The sequence below is a fragment of the Nelumbo lutea genome, chromosome 1, assembly GCF_056320005.1.
Source record: "Nelumbo lutea isolate HS-2025 chromosome 1, American lotus-T2T, whole genome shotgun sequence".
Lineage (NCBI taxonomy): Eukaryota > Viridiplantae > Streptophyta > Magnoliopsida > Proteales > Nelumbonaceae > Nelumbo > Nelumbo lutea.
In genome coordinates this window covers 211269851-211283498 of record NC_142684.1, presented here as the reverse complement: position 1 = coordinate 211283498, position 13648 = coordinate 211269851, and the positions used below count along the sequence as shown (strand labels likewise).

At 39.6% G+C, this 13648-nt stretch overlaps 1 protein-coding gene across 4 annotated transcripts in view; it reads right to left on the bottom strand.

The window, feature by feature from the left end:
- LOC148880805 (protein SPIRRIG-like) overlaps window positions 1-12959 on the bottom strand; it is a 72755-nt gene extending 59796 nt beyond the window's left edge. Inside the window, exons 1-2 of one of the 4 annotated variants that reach the window (XM_088962851.1) lie at window positions 5139-5412; window positions 4811-5047 (exon numbers count right to left, since the gene is read on the bottom strand). Coding sequence is in view for 1 of the 4 variants with exons in the window: in XM_088962849.1 (XP_088818975.1) it covers window positions 12441-12610 (170 nt within the window). In the remaining 3 variants the exon portion in view is untranslated. Of the gene's footprint in view, window positions 1-4810; window positions 5413-12424 lie in introns of those variants that run through there. The other 3 variants (XM_088962849.1, XM_088962852.1, XM_088962850.1) reach the window with 3 other exon arrangements.
- Between the last annotated feature and the right edge of the window lie 689 nt (window positions 12960-13648).

The following is a 13648-nucleotide window of genomic DNA, read 5'->3' as shown; positions in this document are numbered from 1 at the left end:
GTCATCTACTTTTAGTGGTTGAGATAATGAGGAGCCAATAGCTAGGTTACATTTGTGGCAAGCTAGGCTAAGTCATTTGCCTTTTTCTTTGATGCAATGATTGTTTCCTGAGTTGTTTAAGTATGTTTCGAGTCAGAGTTTGGTCTGTGAAGTGTGTCAACTGTCAAAACAATGTAGAATTCTTTATCCAATTTCTAGTAATGAAATTCAATCTCCTTTTAATTTAGTTCATTCTGATGTGTAGGCCCTACACCTCTTGTTTCTATAGATGGTTTTCGTTATTTTATCAGCTTTATTGATCACTATTCACGATTTACATGGATCTACTTGTTAAAAGGGCGTGATGAAGTTCTCCACGAATAACCATGGTATTTTATAAAATGACTAAAACTCAATTTAGCAAGAAAATTAAGTAGTTTCACTCAGACAATGTTGTTGAGTATTTTGAAAGCTCCTTGAATCTATTCATGAAGGATGTAGGTATTTTGCATCAATCATCTTATGCCAGTACCCCTCAACAAAACGGGATTGCTAAGCACAAGAATAGACACTTATTGGAGATAGATTGACCCTACTATTTCAGCAAAGGTTTCCAAGAACTATTGGTCTCAAGCAGTCCTTATTGCATCGTATTTAATAAACAGAATGCCATCTAGGGTATTGGGTATGAGAACTCCGTTTTCTATCCTTTGTCCTAACCTCCTAGATTTCCCTCTTCCCCCCAGAGTCTTTGGTTGTGTGTGCTTCATCCATGTCAAGGATCCTAAGAAGACAAAGTTGAACCCTAGGGCTATAAGGGGGGTCTTCCTAGGGTACTGTCCCACACAAAAAGGTTACAAATGCTATGATCTGGTTACCAAGAAAAAGTATGTCACCAAGGATGTGGTGTTTTTCGAATCTCAACCTTATTTTCAGTCCTCTAGGAAACCTCTTCAAGGGGAGACTAATAGGATGGAAGAGGATCCTTCCTCTCCTTCCTTATTTGTGCCACTTTCAGCTTCAGGTCTTCCATCTTCTCCTCCTGATCCCCCTAGGTCTAGCTGTCCAGGTGAATCTAGTGAGACTCCGGTTGAACCTGTTACTACTCTAGATGTTGAGGATGGGACTGATCCCATTAATAAATAGCAGAGAGATATGAGAATTGTCTACAGGAAAAGGAAAAGAGATCATCCAACTTGTGGCAACAACCAACCAGACTCGAATCAATTTGTTATCTCCTTGTTACTATTCCTTTGTGTCTGCTCTTTCTTCTGCCCATGTTCCTACTAGATACTCAAAGGTAGTATTTAACCCAAAAGGGAAGAGCACTGTAGGGTGTAAGTGGGTGTTCACTATGAAGCACAAGGAGGACGGCTCCATTGAAAGATACAAGGCCAGGCTGGTGGCAAAAGGGTTTACTCAGAAGGAGGGTATTGACTACATGAGGAGGTATTTAAGAATCCTCCATCTGACTATGATTTTCATGGGAAGGTATGTGGGCTAAGGAAACTAGGAAAGCATTATATGGGCTTAAGCAATCTCCTTGAGCTTGCTTTGAGAGGCTTTGTGGGGCCATGAAGAAAGTGGAATACATTCAAAGTGGTGAAAATCATACCTTGTTCCTAAGGAAACAAGGTAATATGCTTACAGTCCTCATAGTCTATGTGGATGATATGGTAATTATAGGGAACAGAGAATGATTCGAAAGAGATAAAAAGATTGAAGGAGCTCTTGGCATCTAAATTTGAGATTAAAAATTTAAACCATCTAAGGTAGTTCCTTGGAATTGAAGTTGCGAGGTCACAAGAAGGCATATATATACATATACACACACATACATACATACATACATACATACATATATAAATATATATATATATCAAAGGAAGTATGTTCTCGATCTTTTAATCTTTTAGAAGAGACTGGTATGATGGGGAGTAGACCAGTACATACTCCAACAGAGCAAAATCATTGTCTCTAGGAATCGGTTGGTGAGGACTACTCCAATAAAGAAAGGTACCAAAAGCTAATGGGAAAACTAAGATACCTATCTCTTACCTTACCTGATATAGCTTATGCAATGCATGTTGTCAGTCAGTTCATGCATTCTCCCAAGATTCCCCACATGAAAGAAATTGAAATGATCCTTAGGTATTTGAAGACATGTCCAGGGAAAGGAATTCTATTCAAGAGGCACAATAAACTTGAAATAAAGGCATATACTAATGCTGATTGAGCTGGATCGATTGGATATAGGAAGTCTAATTCTAGATATTGCACATTTGTTGGGAGGAATTTGGTTACTTGGAAAAGTAAAAAGAAATATGCTATTCATTTGTCTATTGCCGAATTATTATGGCAAAGGAACCTCCTAGGTGAGCTCGGGGTGAAAGTTGATGGTCCTCTCAAGTTGTATTGTGACAACAAGGTTGCCATCAACATTGCAAATAACCCAGTACAACATGATAGAACTAAGCATATTGAGATTGACCAACACTTTGTAAGAGAGAGAATTGTCTCGGGCAAACTTTGCATTCCTTATACACCCTCAGAGATGCAGATTGCTAATGTTTTGACAAAAGGACTGTCTTCAATGAAGTTCCTAGGCTTATTTGGCAAGCTAAACATGACTAACATCGATGCTTAGCTTGAGGGGAAGTGTTAGGTCGAGTGATTAAGTGTTGGTGGCTTATTTATCGTTCTATGTTTTAGTTCTATGGTCTATTATGGGCCTTTAGTTATTGGGCCTAAGCTTGTTTTATTTTGTACTGTCTAGGTGTCTAGTGTCCCATCACTAATTAGGGGCATTCTAGTCTTTTATTGTAATATCTTAATGTTAACACATATACTAGCTTCTAAAGCCATCTGAGTAGATTGCCGCCCATTCACTGATCTCTCCTCTTCTCTTCTCTTCTTCCTCTTCTACTTCTCCACTTCAGCAAATAGGTACCAATGGAAGATTGAGTCCAGATTCGACTATCAGGTTTGGAAGGATCCAGGAAAGCCCCCTCAAGTATTTAAAGCAAAGCCGAGATATTTGTTTAGTTTCAGACCTTAGACCCCTTCTCAAGCCCAAATCCCAATCAAAACCAGTGTTTGAACTAGAAGGAACAAGAAAAATGGAAATAGGCTCATCTTTGTAACTTGAGAGGGCAAACAAAAAAGGAAATTGATCTTTCAAAGCAAGATCCCCCACCCAAACATGTTCCCAAAACCTTACCAAATTACTAGAGCACAAATCATACCTGATACATGGTAAGAAGGAAGGAAGGAAGGAAGATTTTACTAATATAAGAAGTGAAAGAGAGGCTAGAAGCCCGCTATACAAAAACAATTAAGGCCATCTGATTCCCTCTCAATAGAATCTTCCTTTTGATCGAACCCTCTAACCACCATTGTATCGCTAACTTTCTTGAAATCCTTGATCAAATTCACCTTTACATTCTCTGGGTTTAAACCACCGACAAACCTATCATCGCTATTTCCTTGAAGTGCATCAACTTCCTTGTATTTGTATCTTATAGTATACCATAGGAAGTCACCTTCCTCTCTTACCTCAATCTCCTTGCTAGCTAAAACCATCACTCCAGATAATATTTCTTGACTTCCTTTTGATTGAGAGAATCCTTTCTATTTGGTTCCTCATTAAGACTTTGAACTTGGGCATTACTTGGGCCAACCCACTTATCCCCTCTAGTGGACCCAAGTAAGTTAGTACACCTTGTCAGCCCATTACCAAAATTCCTTTTAAAACTTCACCCCTCTAATTTCTCGTAGTTACTTTTTTACCCCCATTCACCCCTAACCTTTCAACTTCATCTTCAACCTCTTTCCTTGCCTTTTCATCTTCCCCTTCCCCCTGCAGAACTCTAGCCCTATCCTTTAATCTCTTTTTCATTCTCTTAGTAGAAGGAAAATCAAAGTCAAGTGGAATCACTGCCTTCCACAACTATCCTTAGTTCAAAAGCTTCCCTAACATAGAACAGGTAGAGAATTGTGGGGATCAACTTGGCATCCTCAGTTTCAACCAAGCTTCGAGGTTGGAGGAGAAAAAAGTGATTTTGTGTCTCTTAGCAGCGCGATGGAGAAATATATCAACTTGTTCATCTGGCTAGAGAAAGCTTTATTATTATATTGAGGCTCAATGCCTAATAGTGGAATGAACATTCCAAAGGCAACGGCATCCAACCATATATTCCATTTCCATCATTTTCCAGTAATTCATCATTATCCACAATACCTAATCATCTAGCCCCAATTATGGACAGCTACCCATAACTTGAGCATGCCTCGTACAATTATATTAAGATCATCTGCTCCAACTGTGGGGCAATGGATAGGCAATGGCCTGTGGCATTTCTAAAAGTTGGAGGTAGCAATGGAATTGGTGCCTGGAGAATGGGAAGGAATTCCCAATCTGCAAAGTAACGTAGTTGGGGTTTCTAAAACTCTAAAAGATAGAGAGGAAGTTGTGTCCTTCCTCTGAGTGTGTAAGGCGGTGGAGAGCTCTAAGGCCTCTCTGGATGTCTGAATATTCTGGAACATCTGGAATGGAGAGAATGAAGATGATTGAGGTGTCTCTGATTACCAAATGGGAGATAGACTCTTATCCGTATTATTACATATTAGTGCCTTGGAAGGTTCTTGATCGACCATTTTTTTTAAGTCATTCTGCCTTTCTGCATGTCCTTGGGTGTCACGAGAAAGGTGAGGGTCTGATTAGCACAAGAATATCCTTTATCAGAAAAGCATCTTAGTTAGTTATGCCAGGGTCAACATAGTGGTTACAGGAAATGCACAAGGAAACTTGGTGCCAAATCGGATATCTTACCCAGGTCTTTGTGTGTTTTCTTAGTGCCAACCCAGCTATGCACCACCATCTAAAATTCCGTCTCCCATGTCAGGGCATCCATGAGAAGGTTGAAGATGGGCTCTGGAAAGAGGCTGGCTTCATCCATTGAAGCTGGGCTCTGGAAAGAGGCTCGTTGGGGAGGAAGATGAGAAGGTTGAAGAAGAAGAACTGCGTGGCAATAAAGGATTGGTTGGTGGCAGCAAAGGATTGGGGTTTCTGCACGGAAAAGAAAGTTACACAAAAAAGGGCGAACATAATTTGAGAAGTTCAAAAGATTTGCAGGAGGAAAGTTTGGAATGTGCTCTACAACGAAGCTGCTGGGCCTCTGACAAATCTTATGTCCATGCAGTGACAACTGGCTTCAGTCCTAAACCTTCAATCACACTTGCTGTTCTGCGAGAAGACCAGAAAGGGTTAGGAAAACATGCTGAAGTTAGAAAGATTAAACAGGTGGGTCAGGGGGAAAAGACAAATCCAGACTTGGGGGCCCAGAACTCAAAAATCTGGGCTGACTAAGTTGGGAGTGGGGATTAATGGGTTTTATAAAGGAGGCCCTTATAAAAGAAAAGGGGCGGAAGTGTTCAATGGACCTCAAACTTTAAGCCCATATAAGGTGGGTCAGGCGGACATAAGGAGCCCATTTCAGGGGCCCAACTTAAAAGAGGAAGTGTTAAAGAGGCACGTGACTAAGGGTGCACGTCTGATAGATGGTAATAACCATCTATTTTCTTCCTCTTCGAGCTCAGTAGACCGAATAGCAGGAAGTTCGACTTCTGCGCATGCTAGAGGTTCGAAGCAGTGAACTGCGACAACAAGATTAAGAAAATCGTCGCCCAAAAAGCGTAACCCAATGTGTGTTAGACGAAGTGATCCAGAGATAAGAGATAAGAAGGAAGGACTTCTCTGAGTTTGAAGATCTTAGTGATTCAGAATCGGACGATTCTGTGAGTCTGGGTAGCATCGACCTAAGCAGATCAAAGGACATCTCTGAGGAAGACAACTTCGGAACAAAAGTTTTATTTCTGGAGGAGGAGGGAGATGGTTCTCAACGTTTCGAGGGAGAACCAAAGTTTATGATGGATCAGCAGAAGGATACTACGGATGAGACCCAGGTTCTGTCGTTACCCGCAAGGGAGGCCAGCCCGGTAGCCCAGGACGAACAGGTTTTTGGTTTGGAAAGGAAAGGCTCTACCGAAATAGTCTGTAATGTCTCGCCTGAATCCAGACAGCAGTGGAAGCCCAACTCAACTGCGGAAGGTGGCAAGGTGTTGATCTCCTACGAAAAATCTCCTATGCAGTTCAAACCATAGGAAACAGGTTTAGACTTGCTTTCCTATGCTGGTCTGACTCCCTTGGAAGAAGCTCACCTGGTCCCCAACATTGCAGGTATTTTTGTTCATTCAGATTTAGTTACTGATACTCTTCCTGTGGTTGAAACAGATACTCCAGCATCCCGAGAGGATTTATTAGGCAGGAAGGAAAGCAGAGAGATGAATACGGGTGAAGGTGAGAGGAGTGAGGGAGAGTTGGAGGTTAAGAGAAAGCGGGAGGAAGAGTTAGAAATAATATGGGAGCAGATCTGTGCATTATTGGAGGATTATAAAGCAAAGGAGGAGGGACTAGAAGGTGGGGAACATGAAGCAAACCCTCAGATTAAGGAGTGCTACAAAAGCCCTAGGATGGGGGGGAGGTGGCCCAAGTGGGTGGAATCAGTGGGCCAGCTAAAAAGATAGAAGGGATTGTCCAAAGGAAAAAGAAAAAGAGATCAGAAGTGGAGAGATTAATCTCAGATAGGGGTGTCAGAAAGGAGTTTTATAATGAAAATCAGTAATTGGAATGTGAGAGGGTTAGGGAGTGCAAGACAAAGAAGGGCAATTAAAGACCTGCTTAGAAGAGAGAAACCTGACATTGTCATGTTACAGGAAACCAAGTTGGCAGATTTGGATAGAAGATGGGTCAGAAGTGTGTGGAAATCAAGAGGAGTTTGCTGGACTTTAGCTCCTTCTTGGGAAGCCTCGAGAGGGATAGTTACCTTGTGGAGGGAGGATGTTGTAGAATCAGCGGAAGAACTTATAGGGAGATTCTCTGTGTCTTTAAAATTCAAAAATGTGGAAGACGGATTCACTTGGGTGTTAACTAATGTGTACGGGCCAAATAGTTATAGAGAAAGGAAAGAAATGTGGGAGGAGTTGTATGGAATACAAGGCTTGTGGGACAGTCCGTGGTGCCTTGGGGGGGGGGGGTGTTTCAATGTAATCAGGTTTTGTAATGAATCAAATAATCCCCAAAGAACGATTACTACAAGCATGAGAAATTTTAATGACTTAATTAACACCTGTGGTTTAAAGGAATTACCCTTCCTACAAGCTAATTTTACATTGTCTAATTTCCAAGAAAACTCCTTGTGCTCCAAACTTGATAGGTTCCTTTTTAATGTAGAGTGGGAGGATCATTGAGGGAATTTGGTGGCTAGATCTCTTCCTAGAGTTACATCTGATCACTGCCCTATCCTATTAGGTCAAGAAACTCTAGGCTTTGAACCTCGACCCTTTAGATTTGAGAATATGTGGCTGACTCATCCAGATTTTGTATGATTGGTGAGTGAATGGTGGAATGAAGATTTGAGAGGGGTAAAGTGGAAAGGTGTAAGGTTTCACAAAACGTTGAAGAGATTGAGAGCCAAGATTAAAGAGTGGAATCAGGAGCACTTTGGAAGGATAGAGGATCAAAAGAATAACCTGTTGTCCAGGATTGAGGATCTAGATTCCAAAGAATCTCAATGAATCATGAATGAACAAGAAAGGAATTTGAGAAGAAGCTCAAAGAGGAATTGAAAGAAGTTCTTCTTAGGGAGGAGATTTCCTGGAGGCAAAAGTCAAGGCATAAATGGATCAAAGAAGGGGATGGCGATACAAAATTTTTCCATGCGTTGGATAATGGGAGGAGAAGAAAAAACTGTGTGACCAAATTAGAAGTGGACAGAGAGGAAGTAACAAACCAAGATGAGATAGCCGAAGTGTTGGTGGATCACTTTAAATCAATTGTAGGGAAGCCATTGAATAATAGACCAAGCAATCAATCTGGTTAGAGAAGAGCTTTGAAGAAGAGGAAATTAGGCAAGCAGTTTTTTCTATGGATAGATCCAAAGCTCCTGGCCAGATTGATTCACCCGGGAGTCAATGCTACTTTCATAGCTCTAGTCCCTAAGAAGAAAGAAGCAAAAAAATCCTAAAGATTTTAGGCCGATCAGCTTGCTGGCTAGCATTTACAAAATCCTGGCTAAAGTGTTATCTTTGAGGATTAAAGTAGTGTTACCCTCCATCATTAGTCAAGCCCAAGGAGCATTTGTGCAAGGGAGACAAATAACAGATCGGATCCTAATAGCTAATGAGTGTGTGGAATATATGAGAAAGTCTGGAAATCAAGGTTTTGTTTGCAAGTTGGATTTAGAAAAGACCTATGATTTGGTGGATTGGAGTTTTTTATTAGAGGACATAGGGTGTTGTGGGTTTGGAGCAAGATGGTGTAATTGGATAAAGAGCTGCATAAGTTCTTGCCATTTTTCGGTCTTGGTTAATGGGGTAGTTAAGGATTTCTTCCCAGCTGTTAGAGGATTAAGGCAAGGTGACCCCCTTTCCTCTTTCCTTTTCACCCTAGTTGCAGATGTGTTCAACGGTTTGATTTCTAAGGCACACTTGGAAGGAATAGTGAGAGGTTGGAAGATAAGAAGTGGAATCAAGGTGACCCACTTACAGTTTGCTGATGACCTAATAACTTTTGTGAAGGGGGTGACAGGAGAACAGTAAGGAATCTTAAGTCTCTGATAAAACACTTTGAGAGAGTTTCAAATCTAAAAATAAACTTGGATAAGAGTTGTGTGGTGGGTGTGAATTTGGATGAGAGGACTATTGAGTCTGTGGCTGAGTGTCTAGGTTGTTCCATTTCCTCTTGACCCTTACAGTATTTAGATCTCCCTCTAGGAGCCAACCCTAAGGAGAGCAACTTTCGGGCCCTGGTTTTAGAAAATTTTGAGAAAAAGGTTTGCCTCGTGGAAAAGGAACTACATCTCATTAGGGGGTAGAGTAACCTTACTGAAAGCTTCCTTAGCAATCTGCCGGTATACTACTTCTCTGTGTTCAGTTGGAGAGATTAATGAGAAATTTTCTTTGGGAGCCAGGGGAGGATAAAAAGGATCATTTAATAAATTGGGGAATAGTATGCAGGAGGAAAGAGGAGGGTGGGCTGGGGTTAGGGAATTCAGTTTTGAAGAATAAAGCTCTCTTAGGCAAATGATTGTGGAGGTGGCCCTTCGAACAGGAGAGACTGGCATGAGGTGATAGAGAGTATACAAGGTAGTTCGGGAAATAGATGGGATGCTGGTGTATCGCGTCGAGCCACTTTGGCAACTCCGTGGAAGGCAATTCAAAGTATCCTCCCTTTTTTTCCTCAACTTTATCAGGTATGATGTCAATTTTGGTTCTTCTGTTTTATTTTGGGAAGACATCTAGGTGGGCAATTCTGCCCTTAAGGACAGTTTCCCTTCTCTTTATTCCCTTTCTTGTTACAAGAATAAAGCAATCTCACACTTTCTTCCAACTTTTATTTCTCCTTCCTCTCTGAATTGCCCTCTCAGATCTGATGTAGGAATTTGGTCCCCTAATCCAAAAGGTTACTTCACGTGTGCCTCCTTTTTTAAGTCCATTTGCTCTTCCTTGGGACATTTGGGTTTTCCAGTTAAGGAGATCTGGTCTAGACCTGTACCTCCTAAAATAATAATTTTCTGCTGGGAGGTGTTCTATAGGAAAATCAACACTTCAGACCTACTGCATAAGAGAAGGCCTTCCATGTGCTTGTCTCCTAACTGGTGTGTACTTTGCAGGGTTAATGGTGAGGATTGCTCTCACTTACTTTTAACCTGTTCCTTTTCTATTGCTATTTGGAGCTGGATCTTTGCCTTGTTTGGGTGCAGGTGGAATTTGGCTACAACTGTAGATCAGCTCTTTGACCCCTCCTTCTTTGTGTTGCCCACAAAAATTGGTAAAACAATGTGGAGATGCATTAGAGCTGCTGCTCTGTGGACAATTTGGGAAGAAAGAAATGTGAGGATTTTCCAAGAGAATGAGAGAAATATTCAGAACGTAAAGGACTGCATTCTGACCAGGACAATCCATTGGCTCAGATCTTTGGAATCCTTTAAAATATACTCCTTTGATGACATATGGAGGAATTGGATAGTTGTGGCTAGTAGCAGAACAAGGAAGAGCAGGGTACCAGCAGTGTGGGTGCCTCCTTCTGAAGGCTGGACAAAGATGAATTTTGATGGTAGTGGCCAAGGTAATCCAGGCCCTTCAGGAATAGGAGTGCTGAGAGATAAAGACAGCAATATCTTAGCTTTATTCTCCGGCTCCATGGGTATAGGAGACTCTATTAGAGCTGAGCTTCTAGCGACGGTACAAGGTATTCAGATTGCAGATCAGTTAGGAATTCAGAATTTGCTTATTGAAGGAGATTCCAAAGTTGTTGTGGGTTGGTTAAAAAATCCAGATTCAGTTATTTGGTGCTACAGGGACATTATGAGAAAAGTTAAGTGGTTTTCAAGGAACATGATTGTTAATTCTCAGTGGATGGGTAGAACAGCTAATGCCATAGCGGATGGGTTAGCTAAGCAAGGGGTATCAAGGGAACTTCATTTTGGGCAGCTCTGTAATTTTTTTTCCAAGCCTAACGTAATACTTTGTTGTTGTTGAGGAGAGGAACTAGCTCGTGCCTCTCCTCGGGCAGTCTGTTTTGTAACATCACTTTATTATCTTTGAATAAATTACCCTTCATTTATCAAAAAAAAAAAAAAAAAGGATGTTAGGTTGATTACTAGAACTCTAGGTTATCACTTCTATGAGAATAGCAAACCTAAGGTTCTCCTTTGTCAGGTATTAAGAAAACACTATGGAGCTCACCAATAAAAGAACCATCATCTCTATGAGAATGGAAAAAATAACAAATATAGCAAAGCATCATCAGTTTCAGGGCAGGAAACTGAAGGAAAGCATGGGTTTACATGTTGTAGAAGAATCAATGAGTCAAATGTGAAAAAACCAAGACCATTTTGATCTTGCTCCTGACTTACAGAGTAAGAAAAAAATGACAGTGTAAACATTAACTGACAGAAGGAAGAGAAAGGCCAAAGAAGCAAATAGATAGAAGTATCAAATATTTGTAACATAAGTACTACTTGTTCAATTAAATAATGTAATTTGTATACCAAAAATTAACAGGATTTATAGGAACTTGTAAAGGGCCTATGCAGATTATGAGAAGCCGAAAAAGATCTATCTAGTTCACTTCAATAAGTTCAAGCATTCAAAATTATTAATCCTTTGTGTTGTAAGTACAAAAAAAAATTGAATCTATATTTGACACACTCATATATGTCATGTTTCTTTGAATAGATTTATTCACATATTATCTTTTCTTTCTGTTCTTTGTAATTGATTTCAAGAAACTACTTATTGATCAAAAATCCTCAAATTACTATCTACTTTTTTTTTCTTTTTTGTTATCAGTAGAAAAATGATTTTATTAAAATTTGGAAAGAAGAAATAATAAGTACAACTTTTTAGCCCACTTTACTATTCCAGATTAGAATGATGCCCAACACAGTCCTTGCCTCATAGCCCCTTGTTTAGCTAAGGTGTCAGCTAAACCATTTGCCCTCCTTCTAACCCATTTAAATTCAGCCACTATTTCTTCTGCAATTGTTTCCACTTCCCTTAGAATATACTTTAGGGACCAAGGAATACTCCTATTGGATTTAGCCTAGGATATGACTGCTTATGAATCTCCTTCCACCTTAATCATCCTAAATCCCAACTGTGTAGCTAATCTGAGGCCTTGCAATAAAGCCATCACGTCGGCCTTCAAAGAATTTCCAAAGCCAATTGGTCCTGAGAAGATAGTCAATATCCTCCTCTCTGAATTTCTAATAACCCCCCATTCCAGTCACACCCGGGTTTCCAAGAGAGCTCCCACCAAAATTCAGTTTTACTTTGTTTCCTTCTGGGGGTTTCCAATTCATCCTGATTTTGTCCTCAAATTACTATCTGTAATTCAAGGAAGGAGTATCACAAGTTATAAAGACATATTTGCAATGACTTTCCAGAAACCACTTCTGTACTTTAGTAAGTTCCAAAGAACCCTATTATAATAAAGAAAGTAAGGGTCAATTTACTTCAACATCGCAACTGTAGCCCTTAAGAACTGCATCCTATCTTTGATTTTTTTCTTTTTTTTATAATTATCTTTGATTTTATTCTCATCTCAAACTAATAAACCGCCATTATTTCTTTCAAGTTAAACTTGGGAGACTTGAAATCTCCGATCATTATTTCTTTTACTGCGGAATCTAAATACAAAAGACATAGTTGCATTTTTTATTTCAACGCTGGTGAGATAATATGTCAATGGTCAGTCTGACCCGTAGACCGACCTTCCCATTGCTTAGATTCTCTAAGGAACAATGCACTGAAAAATGTGAATTTTGGTTAAGAAAACTAAAGTCTCTATTCTCTACAGAGATTGAGATGAAAGACAAAATACCAAAAAAAGATAGAACCTTGAATGAGAGAACAAGGAGGAAGAGGACGACGACGATGCAGCGAGATCATGTTTCGCCAACGATACAGCTTCTCTACCGGCGACAGCGGATGGAGACGAAGATGTGGAAGAATGTTGAGATAGCCCGACCTTCTCTTTGAAGTCCTTAAGCAATGTAACCCATTTCATTGTTTTCCGAGATGACTGAAACGTGCGAAGTTGTCATCTGAAGAAGTTACTCCTCCAACGATCCATCAATACTTGAAGAAAACCCCTCAGATCCTGGCCTTTCACCACGATCCACAAGGTTTTCAAACTTCAAAAATATTTTCTTAATTTCTTCACCTAAAAAATCCAAATGTATACAGTTAATTAAATTAATAGGAGTCGTAAAACAACAGATCGAACAATTGAAGTGATCGATCGAAATGGATAAAGGATTTTAGAGCAGAAAGATCTGAATTTTGGTGTTCGGTTGTTTTGTCCTTTATTTTTTCTTCGTTCTTCTTCTTTCCAGCTACTTTTTTTTTTTCTTTTTTTGTTTTTTTTTTATTTTATATTTTCGACGATATATGTGATATTTTGATGTATAAATTAAATTATGTTAAAAAACAGCCTCTAATAACGGTTAATGCAATTTAGACAAATGGCAACCTATTTTTGATGTAAGAGTACCTCGCATAAAAGCCAAGAAAAGTGAGAACAGTCAACTCCACTCCCAGAAAAAGTGCTAACAGCATACATGTGGCTATTTATATATATCTATACTATATATATAAAATAAGGTTATTATGTCACATGACCACTTCTTTTTCCAAATCCCACTTCTTCTATTCTCCTTAACTCTCTCTCATTCCCACCATTCAATACCCACCGTTAAACCACATGGCTGGGCAGCTAAAATTTCCCTCAAAATCCCCACCCATTTATTTTAATTCATGTGAAAACTAGTTCAATATTTTAGGAGCATAAGGCTTAATTTGGGATGTAAAATATATAATATTTGTATTTATACTCCTTTCAAACTGAGCCTAATAAATTACCTATAAGATTCTTTATGGTCCATCATGTTCTCTCCATGCCAACGTAAAGAGACATGTTGCAGGCTTTCCCTATTATAACACCCATAGATTTCTCTCCATTACTATTAATCTCCGTTAGATTTTGATAAATTTACTTTATTTTTTTCTTTTCAAAATATCGCAAAATACAAATTCCTAATTCTCC